Below are 18,575 nucleotides of genomic sequence, written 5' to 3'. Positions count from 1 at the left end.
CTTTTGTTCCCTCTCTTCTCTTCTGCCCGTTATCTGTTACCAGTCTAGCGAACTTGAGAATGTTTAAACTTTATTTGTAAAAAGCTCCATTTTGCAGATTGTGAGACGAGGTCCTAGGGTTCCTCTGCAACATGTGGGTTTCTCTAGGAATGCCATCAAATCAGATCTCCTGATCGGGGCTTCAGAAACTATAAAGGGATGACTTGGAGGAAGAGAAGGGGAATGAGCATAGGGATATAAGAGAATACTTAAATATCTCATTCTGAAAATGGTATGTGCTGTGTTCTTGCATGTCGGGGTCTGTATCTATCTTTCTATTTTCAGGGACTTTTTATTGTTGTACATATTTCCCAAATTTAAATGTTCTAATAATTTGTGCTGGCTCAGAGATTCCAATGAATGTTTTCCTGTGCAGCTCTGTGGGCAGATAATGTGAAGGTTTTATTTTTGGATTGTTAATAATTTAATAGCCACTATTAACTTGTGCACTGCCATACTTTGCTACGTTTACTTTGTTTTATATTTTTGCCATTGAAATACCCAGCCATTTCAGTAGGTACAGAACATGTGAAAAAACTTTTTTAGCTTCAGAGTGCCATACTAAATGCCCTTGATGCTTGGTAATAGCACAAGCATTGTTTTTGAAAGTTCCAGCAATATAGGTAGGTTAAAAATGTAAATCTGAGAGGAGGATGGGTTTCCTTTAGCTTTCAGGTAGGTCACAGATACCATTTTGAATGCTGAAATCTTCAATATCTTTAGTATTGTTATTGCTAAAAAAAGAAATGGTTATTATCTTGGTTTTTGTGTTTATGGAAGAATGTCAGAGCGTGTCAGAGTGCTGAACATGTGAAAATATTCAGTCCTAAAACCTGATAGAAAGATTCGTGGGTTAGTCTCCTGCTGCAAGTGGCCTTCTGAGGGATTGAGTTGTTCATTTGAGTAGGCATCAGGCTTGCAGTTGCACCTGTCAAAATGCACAGATAATGTCTTGAAGCTACAAAGGCAGTTACATCTGTCCGGTGAAAGTGGCAAAGGTTTCCATGTTGTTTTGATGGTGCTTTCCAGTATGTCTTCAGATTTCTAATACATCTTCAGAACCGAGCAGGCATCCTCCAGTGTTTTTCAGGTTTCAATTAGCAGAGCATCCCTAACACTGGGTCAACAAGTTTCTCCACCTTGTAGCATTAGGGTCACTGCTGCCACATGGGCTGTAATTCAAGTTACAGAGCATCCCGCAACATTGTCTGATAATCTTTCTCACTGCGTGACTCCAGGTTAACAGTCTTGCTTCTTAAAGAAAACAAAATAATTTAGATTAGTCTGCAATAAAAATTGACCTGACATGGCACCCCTTTCCTCGAAGGGATGAGCAGATAGGAGATCCTTGCTTGGGAGAATTAGCAGCTCGGACACTCATCATGAGCTCCCTGAGGGCCTTGGGTATACTCCTCCCCAGCTTGACGGCCTGCATGTCCATCAGTCACCTAAGGCTTGTCCATGTTCTGAGCAGAAGATAGGAGAGGGGACAGGTGTTTCAGCATCTGGCCTTTAGTTGCCTCTATAAGAGGCTCTATGGTCTTATCCAACTGGAAGACTGCGAATCCCTGTCTTAAAGATAATAAAGGTTGGTGTAGGGGCAATCTTTCTGTTACAGAAAAAAAAAAAAGTTATTTCTTTCTGTTTCTGTAAATTAAGTTATAATCGAGTTAAACCCCCTGCTTACCTGTATAAACACTAGGTGTCTGTGGAAGGAACCTGTGGAAGTCCTGTAAATAAGCAAAAGTATTAATTGCAGGCAGCATAGGTTTATTTAGCAAAACAAAAATGCGGTAGTGTAGACAATGGGACTGCATTAGTTCTTTTGACCACAAGCACATGTAGATGTAATTCTGTATAATACAGGTTTTTGTAATCAGTTTGCAAAACCACTAATAAAATTCATGACGGAAACAGTGAGGTTGTTTAATGAAAAATATCAAAATCTCATGGCTGATATGCTGCTAACCTCAATAGTGCACTGCATTAGCAAATGAATAAAATATCCATAATTGAAGTTTAATATTTTGTGTTCTTTTCTGGGAGTGCACTTAAAAACAAATTTTATTTTCTTCCATGAAAATCTGACTGCTTACTATAAACATCACTCTTTAATGACCCATTTGTCTGTATTGCTGAGCTCTTAAAAACTGTAATAAACCCACCATTTTAGAATTATGTATCGGTGTCCAATTGACTTTCAGTTTCAGTGTTGACCATTTGAAAATTAAATCTCCTCTGACAAAAAACCAAAACCCACCTTTGCCTGTGAGATTTGAACTGGGTTCCTTTCCTGATACTTGGCAGTAAGAGATTCTGTAGGTCATCTTACAGTTATCATGACTGTGCACAGTTTTATTACATTTCGATACCTGTTTTTTCTTGGAGGAGGTTACTATTTTATTATTGGTCAGAAGTGGGTAATTAAAGGGGTTTTTTTCCTTTTCTGACAAATGGTTTTATTCTTCACTCACAATGATTGTGGAATATATATGCTTTTTTCCTCTTAATAATTATACTCAGCCTCAATCTTTGCTAGATTTTGCGTTCTTGCTCAGCAAAATAGTAAGTGGCTCCCTGCCTCTTTCATACTTGGTAACTTCAAAATGGGCCCTCAGAGCTGTTTGGAAAGCAAATTTTCATGTATTGTGCATTCTTATTAAAATCTTCTGCTGATATATTTTCTTCATTCATTCTTTAGTAGTTCAACATTCTCTATAGCTGTTTCCATGTTGTTGAACAGTGTTCTCTCAACATAGATATTATAAAATGACCAAATGATCATAAGTCAAATGAGAATTAAATGAATGTGCACGGGGAAGGGGATGGAGTTATTCCAGAGTACAGCAGATTCTCTTCTGGTTTTAATTCCTGTATTCAGCAATTCTGAACTGTGTTAATCCAAGGAGCAGTAACACTTTGGAATTTCAGAAATTCAACTGGAAAGATACACAAAGACTGTTTGATAAGGCATTGCTGCACTACTTTTTCCTATACAGTAGAAGAGAAATGAGGTTAAAGGAAAATAAAAGTGATGTAGTACTTCTTAGTGCTATTTACATGCCTGTAAATCATTCCGCAGGTTGTTCTGCAGGAATTTTCTGGGCTACCAATTACTTACAATACTTAAGGATCATAGAGTGTTAATAGTCTCATGCAGCGTATAAATGTATAGCTAGATGATGGGGTTTTTTTTGCCAGTGTGTTCCATTTTGAGAACTATGGGAGTCACTATTGCATCCACTGTATAAAATAATTTCTTGTAACTGATAACTGCTGAAACTAACGTACCTAAAGAGAGATGCAGCTGATGACAGCTGTTCAGAAAGTTACCAGGCAGTGAATAGAAATGTAAAACCAAATACCAGAAAGTGTATAAATGCTGTTCTTAGCTCAGCTCTGCTTGTTTTGGGTATACACACAGGTGGTGTAATTCTCAGATTAAAACTCAAAGCAGACAATCCATTGACCCTCTTTGTGGTGTGTACAAATTCTGGGCTTTTCTATTTAAAAAACAAACAAACAACCCCCACCCCACCCCACCCCCCAGCCCCAAAACCCACATACCAAAAAACAACCACTATGCCTATTTTCATCTTCTATATCTAAAAGTTTTGAGGCACCTCTAACATCTGCCTGGCACAGAGAGACAATTTTCAGACTATGAAGTTCTGCAGCTGATGTTTCCAACAGATTTGACAGAATATATCCTCAAACGGCTCTTTTGAAGTCTCACAGCCTCCTAATATGCATTTCCTGCCTGAATGTCATTGGAAATGCTTTTATCTTGGTTCCAGCATCACCTTGCCACGGGGTGAATCATAATAGCTTAGGGTGAAACTTGAGGCCACTTCCCAAGAGAAGAACTACTATTTCTAGCATGATAGTTATTGTACCTCTAATATCCTTGTTCACTAATGGGTTTCATTGCAATTCTGTTGCAGAACTCTTTTTTGGTATAGTTTGTGATTAAAGAATGTATGCTAATTGCAAAATTTACATCTAAATAATACAAAATTTAGACATCTATGTTATTTTCTAAGCATTCAACTTGTATGATGCCTTTCGAAGAACTGCTTCCTTCACAGGAAAATCAGCAATATATTTAAACACAGAGGTAGCTGTTACACTAGTTTCAGGCAACAGTTTTGAACTTGTCACTTAGTTGTATGTGAAATCATTTATTTGTTCATCAGAGCACTCAATAGTAAAAAATAATTTGCAAACTTTTTTTTTCTTTCAGTAAATTTTAGTCTGTTATTCAATTTAAAATAAACTTAAAAATAATTGTCTTCTAGGTCAAGAAGTGGTGTTCAAGTGCCTTGGAGAAGGAATTCTTGAAAAGGCCTTTCAGGGATATAATGCTTGTATTTTTGCCTATGGACAGACAGGTGAGTCAGCGAAAAACACTTTGCACATGGGAACTGGGAAGAACAAAACATAAATATTAAGCTAGATAATATTTCAAAGTTGTATTTTGAAATATCGTCATGTTAAATGTCAAATATTAAGCACAGCCAGTGACAATGTAAAGTTCTTAAAGCAGCTTTAAATATATTCCTAGGTACTACCTGTTGGGGCTGCTTTCAAAGCCTGAAAGGAGTTGTTCATACCAAAGGCTCATTCAGTCTTTTGTGCTTGAGTGTGTTCAAAGGGGTACACATAATGGCCCAGCTGAAAGAAACCTTTAAGATAATTTCTCTTTTTGTTTACCTGTACTCTGTAGCCCAAAGAGCAAGCTATTTGTCTGGAATAGCATGTCATGATGTTCTGATACATGCTTCTGGAGGAATAAAAAGAGAATTAAAATGTGCTTCATGAGCAAATGAGTAGCTCAGAAACTACATTCTAAAGCATTTTCTTCTCCTTTTTTCCTTTAGGTTCAGGAAAATCCTTTTCAATGATGGGCAATGCAGAGCAGCTGGGTCTGATCCCACGGCTCTGTTGTGCTTTATTTCAGAGAATCTCTGTGGAAGAAAATGAATCTCATACTTTTAAAGTCGAAGTGTCCTATATGGAAATCTACAATGAGAAAGTCAGAGATCTGCTTGACCCAAAAGGGTGAGTAGCTTCACTCTCCCCCACAGCCTTCCTTATTATTGTCTGAAACTGTAAAAGTAGAAATCACTTTTGGAAGTCCTCGAGAAGGCTTTTTTTTTTTTTTTTTTTTCCAGAATGTATGTTTATACAACTTCTTTAGAAAGGATTAGATACTGAAAACCGGAAAGAATATCCATGTATGTGAAGTAGTAGCTGGCATGGATAGATTTAAATATTAGGATACCATCATAATAACGCAAAAAAATACTGTACAAAGTAGTTTACCACCAGAAAGCAAGACAGTGTGTAAGTAAATCCTGGGGTATTTTTGCCATATGATCCAAACTGTATTCAGGTAAGAATTTTCATCAACTAGAAGGAGTTTGAAGCTTATTTACAACTTGGTTCTTCTGCATTAGATGTTGAACTTTTGGAATGTGGAAGGGTAACACATCAGAATACACTCATGACACTCTGTCTTCATTTTGTTTACACAGAAATACTTTTTAGGCTCTCTGGCTTGGAGATGTCTAGACAGGAGGTAGTTTAGGGTTTTTTTCAGCTGAGCATTGATATATGTGGTATATATTTTGATTCTTGAACATAATTGCACTAGGTGAAGAAGTATACAAGTTAGTTAAAAGAGGTAGATTTGAGACTTACTTGATATATGTCAGTAAACTGTGGAAAAGACAAGAAGAATTGAAGCTTTAGCAAATTGCTGAGGGGAGGGGGGAGGGACTTTTGGTTTCCTTTTTTGTCAGCATTCTTTCTGCCAAATAAGTCATTTCAGGTTTTGTTCTAGCCACAAACACTGGGGTGGGAGGATGCATTAATAATAATTCATTTATGTAGAATAAAACCAGTTAGATTAATTTGAGTCTTTATTGTTAATTTGAGATAAAAAAAATCTGGAAGCAGCCTTTTTTCCTCCTGTTACAATTAAAAGACACAAATAAACTTCTGCTATATAGAAGATTCTTATAATGTTGTACTATATTTTTCCCATTTCAATAAATTTCACACTAGTGGTTTGTGCATAAAGTCTACTTTATTCCATAGGAGTCGGCAGTCTCTTAAGGTTCGAGAACACAAAGTGTTGGGACCATATGTAGATGGACTGTCTCAGCTGGCTGTTACGAATTTTGAGGTAAATCTAAACCAATGACAAGTTTATAAATAACACCTATGTATATAAGAAATAGGAATCTTGTAAGGGATAAACTAGTGTCTGTTCAAACATTTTGGTTCTTGAGTGGTTATGGTCTCTGGCAATGGAAAAGATCCTCTCTAATGCTTCAGAAGTACTTATTTCATGTAAAAGCACTGGATTTGCCTTTACGTTGGTTAAAAATGTAATAGTGGTTTTCAATGCATATGGTATACACCAAGAACACAATGTTTCCTTGAGACAGGAAATATGAGGCTTCCAGAATAAGAATACTAGTCTTCCAGCATGAATTTCTTTGATTTTGTTGTTGAATATGACCTCTTATTTTATACAGGTGTATTGCATGAGGAGCTACAACATGGCTTATATAATTCATGATTTAAATCATGACAGCATCTGAGCCCGCTTCAGTTAGCAAAATACATTCAAATAAATCAGTATTGTAGAAGCCAATGAACTACAATAGCTACAATGAAAATAATTAAAGCAGTGCAGTTGTATGAGTCATGTAGGCTTTTCTTTTTATGAGGAAGCTGATTTGAAAATGTTGGTTTTTAAAAAACTGTTCATTCTTTGTGTAGTATTACGTGGGGAACCATTTTGCTTTTTTATGGGGATTTTTATTTTTCTGAAGCTTCCATGCATATTACAGAGTTATAAAAACTGCTTTTGCAGCTTTTATGGTGAATTGTGTACTTTGAAAGCACACCTTCTTTGTTCAAATTCTAGGAAATTTTGTTCATACCTAGTTTTTGGCTGATGACTTATGAAACTGTCTTGGAAGACTCAGCAAGCACATATCAGACTCTGCATAGCCATCTTTGTTTTTACATATGTGGGAAGGTACAGGCTCCAAGTGAGGTAACCCTTTGAGCCAATTAAGTGAAGACAGTGTTAGTGCAATTCAGTAAAGAGACGCGTTGTGTTCAGCTGTGTAAGTAGATCTGTGCTGGCCTGATTACTGGCATTAAACAATATGATTTGTAATGTGGATATTGCCAACATATTTCAGCAGCAGATAAGGAGAAGGTGCACTGAATGTAGTTGCTGGGCTTTTAAGCGCAGCACTTAAAACAAAGGTGTGATTTAATGTCATTCTGTGGAATTACATACCCTCTGTACCGATAGGTCTCAAAATGTGCAAAGAATTTTCTCATTACTTCTACCTTCCTTTTTTCCTCTCTCCCACACATACACACCCTTCCATCTAGATGGGGATTTTGTTCAGCAAGCACAATACTTGCTTTTATCCTAGCATCACTTTTTACTCTTTTTGCTCTAGGATATTGAGTCACTGATGTCGGAGGGAAACAAATCACGAACAGTTGCTGCAACCAACATGAATGAAGAAAGCAGCCGCTCTCATGCTGTATTCAATATTATAGTGACTCAGACACTTTATGACCTGCATTCTGGTGTATGTATTCCTGTTGATTAATTTATGAAGTTGTGGTGAATTCTTCTTCTTCCCTCCTCTTCAACATACATGATCTTTTTAGCTGTGCTTCTACCTGTAATGCCATGGGGTCCAGTAACCAAAGTATTATTGGCAAGACCATAAGATTGAGAGAACCCTGGAAGAGCGAGGAAGCACACCAGATAAAGCAAGCAGTTGGGTCACTTTTTAAGATTATATTGCCACCATGAAAACTGTCTTAGGTCTTAACTGTTGCTGAAGTGGATATGTTTTAATGGTCTGCTCTTCCAGTAAGGTTATTAATGTTACCACACAGCTGATTCTGGTTCATTAGTGCTTCGGCCCTTTACTATAAAATATGAGTGACTCTTAAAGAGCTCTAAAAACTCTGAGAATACCTTCTTCTCTCCTATCTCGAATTTGATACTTTAACCCAAATTATTATGAAGAACAGTGTTTCATGGTGCTGGTGTCAGATGTGTTAGCACTTTGTGCCGGTGGTTTTTATCTGTTGTTCTCCCATGTGCCATCTGCACAGAATTCTGGAGAGAAGGTCAGCAAGGTCAGCCTGGTGGATTTGGCTGGGAGCGAGAGAGTGTCCAAAACAGGAGCTGCAGGAGAACGTCTGAAGGAAGGCAGCAACATAAACAAGTAAGACACTGGCATATGTAGGTTGCAAAGCTTTATCTTGTAAGAATGACTGTTGTTTCCTTGACCTCTTCTCTTGGTGTGCTTGTCACAAGTCATTTCAAACGATAGACCTCATCAGCAGCAGTTCAATACTGCGCTCTCAGCTGCTCTGTGCTAAACAGCATGTGTTTCTTTACATTGGCGTAAGGACCCTGATTCATACTTGACTCAGTTGAGGGCTATATGAATTTTATCTGGAAAAAGTGACAGCAGTGCTCTTTAATTAAGCATATACCTTTTGTGATTCATTTATACACCCTGTCCCCAGGCTTATGTGTTTCTCATCTGCTCAAGGAAGAATGCAAAGTTGCAGAGTTGAATGGCTTTGTTCCAACATGTATTAAGATATGTAAGAGTATAATTCACAGTTTAAGAAAACCAGATCTGAATGAAGCTGTGTTAATTTAGCATTGCCTTGGGCATTTGTACTCAAGCAATGACAAGTTTCAGGGCACTTTTTTACCGTAATTACGTGTTATTGCCCAAAAGCAAGAATTTAGCAGACTATTACCGCTGTCTTAAATATACTAATTTTCCTGGGAAAGAAAGAGTTTAACTGTTACATTGAAAGCTACTGCTTTTTCAATTTAATTTTAAAATGTTACAAAATGTTTTGGTATTTTAAATTAACGGTGACAACAGAAAATGTGTTTGAACAGCATTAATGCTTTAAATTACCTCTTTTTAGAGTTTGAACATGTTTTCTCTTTCTAGCTTAATTTCTAATCTACTTTGTATTTAATGCATCATATTGGTAGCCACACTGGCATGGTCCTTGTGAAACAAAATGATGGGGCTCTGTTTGCCTAATGGCAGGTATTGTACCTTTACCCCAAGGTTATTAGTTAAATTCAGATGGGTTTTACCAGAAACTGTATTTGTATTTTGCATGAACAAAGGTGAGATTAAATGTTTCTTTCTAATTCTTGGGGAAGAATTCAAATGCCAACTCTCCCAACAGCTATTAACAAATTGCAAGAAAGACTTCCTTTTTTTTTTTTTTCCTATTAGGATGTTTACTCAGTGTTTTACTCGGTGTTAAAGTTTTAGGGCATTGATGCAGGAAGGTTGTTTTACCTGTGCTGAACTTCTTTGGCAATACAGAACTTCAGAAGCAAACACCAAACTTTTCTGTAAAAGATAAAATAAAAGTGCACAGCTCTACATTTTCCCATCAATTAAATTTTTATATGATATAAATCTGTATCTTTTAGTCATTTTATTAAGCATTCTCTATTTGCAGTCTCTTTTGACACTGCCAGGCAAGCGAATTGTTAGTGCTGTACTTGCCGCCTTCTATTAGATTCTTGCTGGTACTTGGAGCTTTAATGAAGTCTGGAAGCCTCAAAATTGGCACATATGTTTTAGTAGACTAGTTCTTCAGAGAACATTGTGTATGATCTTTTTGGTGTTATGCACCTTACTTGTTTGGGAAAGGCAATAATCTTTTCTGGAGTAATACAGACTATTTAAACCATATACCTTATTATGTCATTTCCTTTTTTTACTTCTTCTTTTAGAAAAAAGCAGTAACTTAGATTGGTACAATGTGCTATGTTTAATGAAATAAAAAATGGAGTTGCTGAAATTACCTGGCAAATAAACTTGCTGCTTGTGCTGTGTTTTATTACCTCAAAGAAGAATGTGGAAATAACATACCTGTTTATGTATTTACAAGACAGGGAAAATGTACACTCAGCTGTGCATACCAAAACTGCGTCTTGTGACATTCAGCCAGTCTCCGCAAGTTTCTCTGCTCTTCATTTTCTGCATGAAACCTGGCTAGGGCTCTGGCAGCTCTTGCTTCCATACCTCAACTCATCTTGTTTTAAGCACTCTTTCCTGTCTTGGAAGAGCATATGCAGAGGGGAGGTAGTGGATTGCTCTCCCACTTATGGAAACAATTGGGAGTTGTGATGTTTTGTTAACATCTTTATAAAGTTTTAATAAAGATTACTTCTCTTTTTTCTCAGAGGTGATGCAGAGTTGCCTTGGTAAAGGTGCTGGCTCTCTGCTTTCCTTACTATTGAGGTCTGGGGGGACTTGCGATATCTTGTAAGGAAGCTGGATGTGCTCATTCCTCCCCAGCATGTGCTGGTTCCTGTACTGAGGTAGAAACACAGGTGCTTAACAATTTTGTGGTGTAGTCAAAGAACTTCTAGAATACAGTAGTAGGAGGAAGCAGAATAAACAAGCTGTCAATTAGTGGCTAAGAAAAATACTTTCTGTGAGCAGTCTGCAATTTTAACTGTGATTAATAAAATCGTAGCTGTTGTCATTTTAACTTGAGAATGCAAAAAGAAGCCTTCAAAATGTAGGCGGGGGAAGGAGTGGGTTGGGATAGGTCTGGCTCCAAGCTGATTTTAGGAAGGGGGTTTTATATTCAGAGTTAACTAATAGAAAGGTGGGTTCTGCTCCTTGAAGAATTTGGTTGTAAATTGTGCAGAAATAGCTTGAACAGCTGTCACTTAGGAACAGAGCTCTTCCCTGTGGTGAGGAAGCACCACCTCCCCTAAAATGCTGCCAACTCAGGCCCGTGGTGGGAGTGTGCGAGCTTCCTGCCACTCACCAGCAAGGGCGGCCGGGTCCTGCCCGCGGGAGAGGGGCAAGAACAGGGAGTGCGTGGAAATGGCACCTTCGGCACCACGACACCTCAATTCTGTGGCTTCTGAACTGTCTCAGTCTGCCGTGCGCTATGGGCTTAGGTTGACTCATTATAAAAGTAGCGTGAGATAGGATCAAAGTAATGACAGATGTCTGATGCATCATTTAGTATGAAGGAAAGCGGCCGATGAGTCCTGTAATTACTTTGTTGGGCAGCCATTTCTTTTACTGCTTTCCTTAAAGTCCTTAAACAGCTTTGTGTTATGAAATCTCAAGCAGAATACATAAATTACTCCAGTTTGGCTTTTATTGCAGATGTTAACAGTTGGTCTTAAAATAAAATCAGTATATGTAAGGAGCAGAAATATTATCACATCTTTTAATCCTGTGTTAATAAACTGTAGCTTGTAATTTCCTGTTCATTAAAATACAGTGCCCATAACTGGAATTGGTGTTGCAGCCCTGTTGTGAAATAGATTTCAGTGATATGCCTTTTTGAATCCCTGTTCTTCCCATTCCCCTTCTGAGTGTCCTTTTCTTCTCCCTCCCGTCCTGCCCGCGGCTGGTTTTCACATTTCCCTTCATTTAAAAAGGGAAATAGGAATCAGAGGAAAATAGGCCAGGGTGGGTTTTTTTGGGTTTTTTTTTTTTGTTTTTTTTTTTTTTTTTACTTTATGCTCCTTGGAGGTGGACTCCATTGTGGGTATGCTGGTGGTGCTTTTCGGTTGTGCTGTAGGAGGTTGCTATGGAGCAGCATATAGCATCCTACTGTTTGTTCTCACATGTTTAGCACGCTGTCATCTCCATCTGTGGAGATCAAAGATTGGAGGCAAGAACCAATTCTCCCTCCCCCATCTTCCCCCCACAAGCTTTCAGAGGTCATTAGGTTTTTGTTCAGGTCACAAACTAAAACTAAGTCCTTTTTGCTGTGACATTTTCAGAAGTGAAATGGAAAGTTATCCTATAGACAAATTTACAAAATGGAGTGCTCTCTTGGGAGATCCCATTGCCTAGCCTCTCTTTAAATTTCTTTTTCTTCTAATTTTGCTTTCAGGTCTATGCTGTATCTTCATACCATTTTGTGCTATACGCAGTATGGCACATCTTTTGTGACACATGTAATGGTTCTTGTTACCTTACCCTCAGATGTCTTCCCTGAAATGTTCTTCTGCAACATCTTTGTCATTTTCTAAATGTTATTTCTGAACCACTGGTAGTTTCAAGCAGCACTAAGGCCCTGCTACAAATATTGTGCAAACACTGCCTATCAACTAAAATAGTACTGCTCCTTGGGAAAGAAAACTCAGAGGGATGGAGTGGAACAGTGCAATTAAAGATTTATTTGACTATCTAATTGTGATGCTGCTGAAGTTTTCCTTGGTAGTTATAAAGAGTAGATGGATAATATGGCATAAGTATGATGGACCAGTATACTCTTGGGCTTCAGCACTGTCTGTTTTAAAACCCTTTAGGCATCTGTTTAATGTTCTCAGGCTCCTGAATCAGCTCATTATCTTAAACACGCTCACCCCAAGAGCCACTTAAAATTTGCACAGGTTTGTATAACAATTGGATTACATAATGCACAGATGCTTTGCACAGATTGCTAATGCAGTTGGTAGAAGTGGTACGTGTACCAAAATGAACGAGTTATCTGTATTTTCTTCACAATTCTAGAGTGGTGTTTGGGATGTGGGGCAATTTGGGGGCTTTTCTCTTTCATGCTTGTGCAACATTTTTGTAACTGGGAGATTGTTTGATTTACTTCCCCCCCCAGGAAGCTAGTGAGGCTCCACCTCAATTATAAGTCAACCCATTTGTCAAGGGACCTCCTAATCGGTCTCTTCTGATGAGCAGTCTTCCATTGTCATGTGATGGCTGATTAGTTACTGGTTCACCAGGCAGACTAGTTCTCCTGGGCCATAGCTGTCTTGAGGATGCCTCCTTATGGCTAGAGAGTTGTTCGGTTTTAGTCTGTTAAAACATTGTTTCCAGAGACGGGATTCTTGCTGTGCTGCCAACACTGACCCGTGACAGTGTCATGAGGCAGTGTCCAAGATAGAAAGATTTTTAGTCTCTGAGGAAAGGTAGATGTCTAATCAAAGGCAGTGATTCTCCATCTACTGAAGCAGTCTACTTTGCACTTTTCAAACTATTTTAAATACCTGAGTATTTCAACTTAGGATTCCTGGAACTTGGTCTTAGTACCAGCTGAGATGAAACACTGTAAATACCGATTATTTTTTTTTTTTTTTTTTTTCTTCCAGATAGCTAACTTTAATAAATACATTGCCTGGTTTGGAGCAGGGCAATGGGCTAGCTCATCTCCTGTGGTCATTTCCAACTTAAATTATTCTATGATATTTTGAAAATTGGATGTCAAGTTCTGCACAGCATAAATTAAACTCTTTAGCAAATTCCCTTTTCTGTGTTTTATTAAATCTACATGTGGAATATGTATTAAGGCTGTTCTGCTGTGTTGCATTTATAGATCACTTTCAACGCTGGGCTTGGTTATATCATCACTCGCTGACCAAGCAGCAGGGAAGGGGAAAAACAAGTTTGTGCCTTACAGAGACTCTGTACTCACTTGGCTTCTCAAGGTAATTAACGTTTTCTGTTCACCTTGTTCACATGATGTCAGCTTAATAGTTTGCATGGTCATTGAAGCATCCTTCTGTGTACATGGACTTATCTTTTTTTAAAGAAATGAGCAAGGAGCTCTCATAGCTTTAAGTTGTTCCAAGTAACATGGACAGCTAAGTGTATTTTGTGTTAATTCTATGTAAAGTCATATTTGGCTATTTTCAGTCATAATGGAATCAAAGCTGGTAGAGGTGGTTGGAAATGTTTATGGATCATACTGGTTAGTTTACATCCAGAGTACCTTTAGTGTCTAACTAGTAAGCTTTGTATTTTAAGTATCTTTGTAAAGACATTGTATAGTCTCAGAACAATTTTTAACCCTGAAACTTTCTGTGGATGCACTCTGCAGGACAACTTGGGAGGAAACAGCCAAACTGCCATGATAGCCACAATTAGTCCAGCAGCAGACAACTATGAAGAAACACTCTCTACTCTGAGATACGCAGACAGAGCCAAAAGGATAGTTAATCATGCTGTGGTGAATGAAGATCCAAATGCTAGGGTCATCAGAGAATTACGTGAAGAAGTTGAAAAACTGAAAGAACAGCTCTCGCAAGCTGAGGTAACGTCATTCACAGTACAATGTAAACTGAGTTTCCCAAGGAAATGTTAAACTCTGGCTGGAAGACTAGCTTTCTTTTTAAGTCTTACAAAATGAGGAAAGGAAGAGTCTGTCATTTTTATTTTATTTTTTTAATAATTGACCTTGTTTCCTGAAATAAATCCGATATAATGTTTGCTTATTTTTAATAACTTTTAAATGAGGACAGCATTGTACTGATGGTGACCCTTGTCGGAATAGAATATTCTTGAAGATCGTCATGTCAAGCAAGAACTGATGCAGCAAAGCTAAGACCTAGTGTACGACTTCATTGTCTAGACTTATTATCAGATTATTTTTTTTGCATTGGTGGACTATATAATTTTATGATGACAAATGGAAAAGTGTGAAAAGCTGTAAATCTGGTATTGGACCACAAAATGTGTGGGGTGTTTCTCTCCTTGACATTTGTGAAAATCTATAAAAGTTGTCAAAACTGCAACACTGAAATCATCAACAATTTGCTTCACTGACTTAACAGTTAACACTGTGAGATTGGGCCTATCTGAGATTTATACTTCTAATTGGAGAGTAAAGTATTAGGGTAGGTAGGATAGTTTACTTGGTGATATCTGGAGAAATCAGGCTCTGCATCGTAGGAAAATATTTTTGATCTTTTCAGGCAGGAAGAAATACTGGTGGAAAAAGAACAGAAGTGTGTCTGAATGTAAATTTGTGTGGTGTTTAAACTTCACATTCATTTAAGGAATAGTGTTCCTTGTATGAATAGTTCCTTACAGGCTGAAATGGGGAAATCTGCTTTAAGAAAAAGGAGCCATTCACTTTTTTTGTAAATAAAATCCTGTTCTCATCCCATATTTTAAATCAGAAAATATTCTCATAGCATGTTCTTAATTATGTTGGCAGACTGTGGCTGAACACAGTCAGTAGGAAGGTGTCCAAAGTCATACTAATATTTTTAAAAAGTTTTTTCTCTTATACCTTCTCTTAAAATATAGAGTTATAGGCCAGCCTGTTGAATTGTTACTTGGCACTGGATGTATTCAAGCCCTTTGCTTTTGTTTCCTATTGTGAAATGAGAAGCCTGTGTTAGCTCCAGAGCATACCTTCCTTCGAAGGTAATCAACAGGGTCAGTCTGAAAGCTTTAATGGAACATGTACAAAACCAAAGTAGAAAGGAAGGCTAAATATCAAGAGGAATTTATGTTTGAAACTACTGTTGGAAGAAAGACTTTGCAGTTGAACTTCAGACAGCTAAGACGTAAAGTTTTTAAGTACTCAGATTATTTTTTTCATGCAGACAGTGAAGCTTAAGTGGCCAGGCCCAGAGATTTTATTGGTTCCAATAGCCTCTGGAGCTATGTCAGTCTTCAGCTATTTCAGATCTAGACCCGTGATAGGTTGATTCTGTCCTCTTCCTTTGCAAGTGACCTGTTTCTTCTTCTGCCATGAAAAACGGGGGGTATAGTTGAAATCTATACTTGTTGCATTTCATATTATGTTCCTGTGTTCAGTTTTCTTTTGCAACCAGACATTGCAGTGGGAAGAGTAGCTGAAAGTTTTTACTAATTTCTGTCTTTTAGGCCATGAAGGCACCAGAACTGAAGGAAAAATTGGAAGAGTCTGAAAAACTAATAAAAGAGCTAACAGTCACCTGGGAGGAAAAGCTAAGAAAAACAGAAGAAATTGCACAGGTATTTCAGAGATTTTGAGGAGCAAAGGCCAGATACTCGTATAGTGCAAGTCAGCCAAATTTCATGAGCTGTAGTGGACTGTGCTGCTTCCCACCAGCTGTTTAGAATTTGTGTAGATCGTTGTCTTTTCCCCTGGTTCCTGGTTGTTGTGGGCTTTTTTTTTAAGTCTAAACTTCATTAGAATAAATGTAGCTGTGTAATGATATCATTGATAAAAGCTAATATTTGAGTTTAAAATAAAACATCAAAATATCTTTGTGTAGCTCATTAATTTATAAGACCACAGTGGGATCTTGGATGTGTTTCCCTTGAAGTGACTAAGAAAATGAAGAATTACAAAAGGATTAGTATTTTGGGCGGTATTCGTTGCTTTCAACGGCTTCTTAATCAGAGGAGGAAAATAATGTACATGTATTCACTAATGTTTGTTCATTATTATTGTACTTTAAATAAGACTTCTGGATGCCAGTGTACTTTTCCATCATTTCGACCATCTATAGCTTGGAGAATGAATATTGTTTCCCCTTCTAGTCCTAATGTTTCAGAAGCATGCTTTCATGCAACTACTATTTAAATAAAATAATAAAAAAAAAAGGCAGGGGAAAAACCAAACCAAACCAAACCCAACCAGTCAAACAAAAAACCCCACCCCCAAACTGTAACAAAGCAAAGGACGTGTGATCGAGTAGATGATTTAGCTGAATTAATAATAATACTGCAAAAGAATAAACCTAAACTGTGGCATCCTGTTTTTGAAATTTTCTATGACTATGATTATCTTTGAAGTAATTAAAAACTGGTCTCAGTTGCAAACTGACATAGAGGTTCATTGTGTTACTTATGAGTAGCTCTAATAAAATGAATAGGGCTGCTTAGGTAAGTAAGTGCCACTTTGGGGAAGCAAGTGTTTGAGAATTAGATGTAACTTGTTACTGTTGGCATGTAAAAATAAATTCTGTTAAATGTGGTACTTGACCAATGTCTTCAGTTCTGTTTCTGGTAGCGATACACAGCGTGCATGTTCAGCATATGCATCTTCAGCTTTAGTTGCGTTGCTTTCATTTATATGCTGTACTTCTCCCTAAATTGCAACAGGCAAGATTAACCTATTTTTGTGCTTGCAGGAGAGGCAAAGACAGCTAGAGAGCATGGGAATTTCCCTTGAGTCTTCAGGTATCAAGGTTGGGGATGACAAGTGTTACCTGGTGAACCTGAATGCGGACCCTGCGCTCAATGAGCTTTTAGTTTACTATTTAAAGGTAAGAATATGAACAGGATGTTTACACAGAATGAAAGGACACTTGTTTATTGTTTTGAATTTCTGGCTCAATTTGTTATTCAGAGTGTATTTAGATTTTTAAGACTAGTTGCAGCAAGATAGGATAGGCCTCCTCTTACTGTTTAAGCTTTTGTTCTCTCTTTGCAGTTCAGCTTCATTGTTTTCCTAATTGATCTCCTGATTGCCAGCAGTGGGAGAAGTACTTAATTTGTGCCTGTGTTGAGTTAAATTCTAGCCTTTCCAGGCAGGATGTGCATAGAATTTCCTTTTGGGCTGAACTCGAAGTGAGAGCTTCGTGTTAGATCCTTCTTTAAATAAGAATTGCTTTAAATATTCAATGACTTAATCATGAAGAGATGATGTTTAGCAGTAATCAGGAAGAGTGAACATTGTCTTTGACAGAAAAACTTAAGACAAAGAGAAAGGGGGAAAAAAAGCACTGTTAAAAATTTACAGAAATGTATTTTCCTTGTGCCACTAGCTTTCATACCGTTTGGTTTAGCATAGTCTCATGTCAGAGTAAAAGTGTCAAATACAAACCTAGTAAGTGTGTAAGGAAACGTGAGCTCCTTGTCAATAAGATATGAAAGAATATCCTATCTATTTTTATAGTTACTTTTCTGCTTTAGTGGCTGAGATAGGGCTTCTGTATTTGAACAGTAGCAAATAAAGCACAGCTGCTCTTACAACAGAAAAGTAAAGTATTTCAGCAGCATTTACAATGCAACTTGAAATTACGTAGAGATTAATACGTTTAGTTGAGTTGCCGTATAGCTGTTTTCTGAAAAGCAGCCAATTCCATGCACCTAGTTTTACTATCCATGTTGTCCTTTATATATGCCTCTGTGACATGGCTGGCTTTCTGCACTGCTCTCATCTACTGCTTGTATGCATGCATAGTCTGAGAATATTTTTAAATCAGAATTTGTGTCAACTGCTTTATTTTGCTTTATCTAAAACCATGTGAAAATAAAGTGCAGAGCAGAAGAACAGCTTGTGTGTAACCTTTACAGTCCACTGCGGCACCATTTCTGCTCTATAGAAATGCTTCAGAAAGGAGAGCATGTAGATTGTGCAGTCTGTGCTTTAGCTAATATTTTCTTAGTTATATAAACAGTGATAGTTTGCTTGTCTCTTAGTAACAGCTTATTTTCTAGGATCACACAAGAGTTGGTGCAGATACCTCTCAGGATATACAGCTGTTTGGTATAGGAATCCAACCAGAACACTGTGAGATTGATATTGCTTTAGATGGAGAAGTTACACTCACACCAAAAGAAAATGCAAGGTAAGGAAGATAGGCAGCACTTTCCAGTGAAGTGTTTGCTTTTCTGTACCAGAAGGTAACTTGCACGCATTTTTATTTCACACAGTCAGAAGTATCTTACGTTCTGATCAACGAGTAGCTTCAATAAAGTTGCCTTAAACAGATA

At 37.6% G+C, this 18,575-nt stretch overlaps 1 protein-coding gene across 1 annotated transcript in view; it reads left to right on the top strand.

The window, feature by feature from the left end:
• KIF13A (kinesin family member 13A) overlaps positions 1–18,575 on the top strand; it is a 118,646-nt gene that overhangs the window by 59,397 nt on the left and 40,674 nt on the right. The window contains exons 4-13 of the mRNA XM_009895801.1: positions 4,338–4,430; positions 4,920–5,100; positions 6,142–6,229; positions 7,533–7,667; positions 8,206–8,318; positions 13,453–13,564; positions 13,957–14,169; positions 15,753–15,863; positions 16,988–17,122; positions 18,300–18,430. Coding sequence (XP_009894103.1) covers positions 4,338–4,430; positions 4,920–5,100; positions 6,142–6,229; positions 7,533–7,667; positions 8,206–8,318; positions 13,453–13,564; positions 13,957–14,169; positions 15,753–15,863; positions 16,988–17,122; positions 18,300–18,430 — 1,312 coding nt within the window. The remainder of the gene's footprint in view (positions 1–4,337; positions 4,431–4,919; positions 5,101–6,141; positions 6,230–7,532; positions 7,668–8,205; positions 8,319–13,452; positions 13,565–13,956; positions 14,170–15,752; positions 15,864–16,987; positions 17,123–18,299; positions 18,431–18,575) is intronic.

This window comes from Charadrius vociferus, unplaced genomic scaffold, assembly GCF_000708025.1.
Source record: "Charadrius vociferus isolate BGI_N301 unplaced genomic scaffold, ASM70802v2 scaffold422, whole genome shotgun sequence".
NCBI classification, from domain to species: domain Eukaryota; kingdom Metazoa; phylum Chordata; class Aves; order Charadriiformes; family Charadriidae; genus Charadrius; species Charadrius vociferus.
This window is presented reverse-complemented; position numbering and strand designations above follow the sequence as displayed.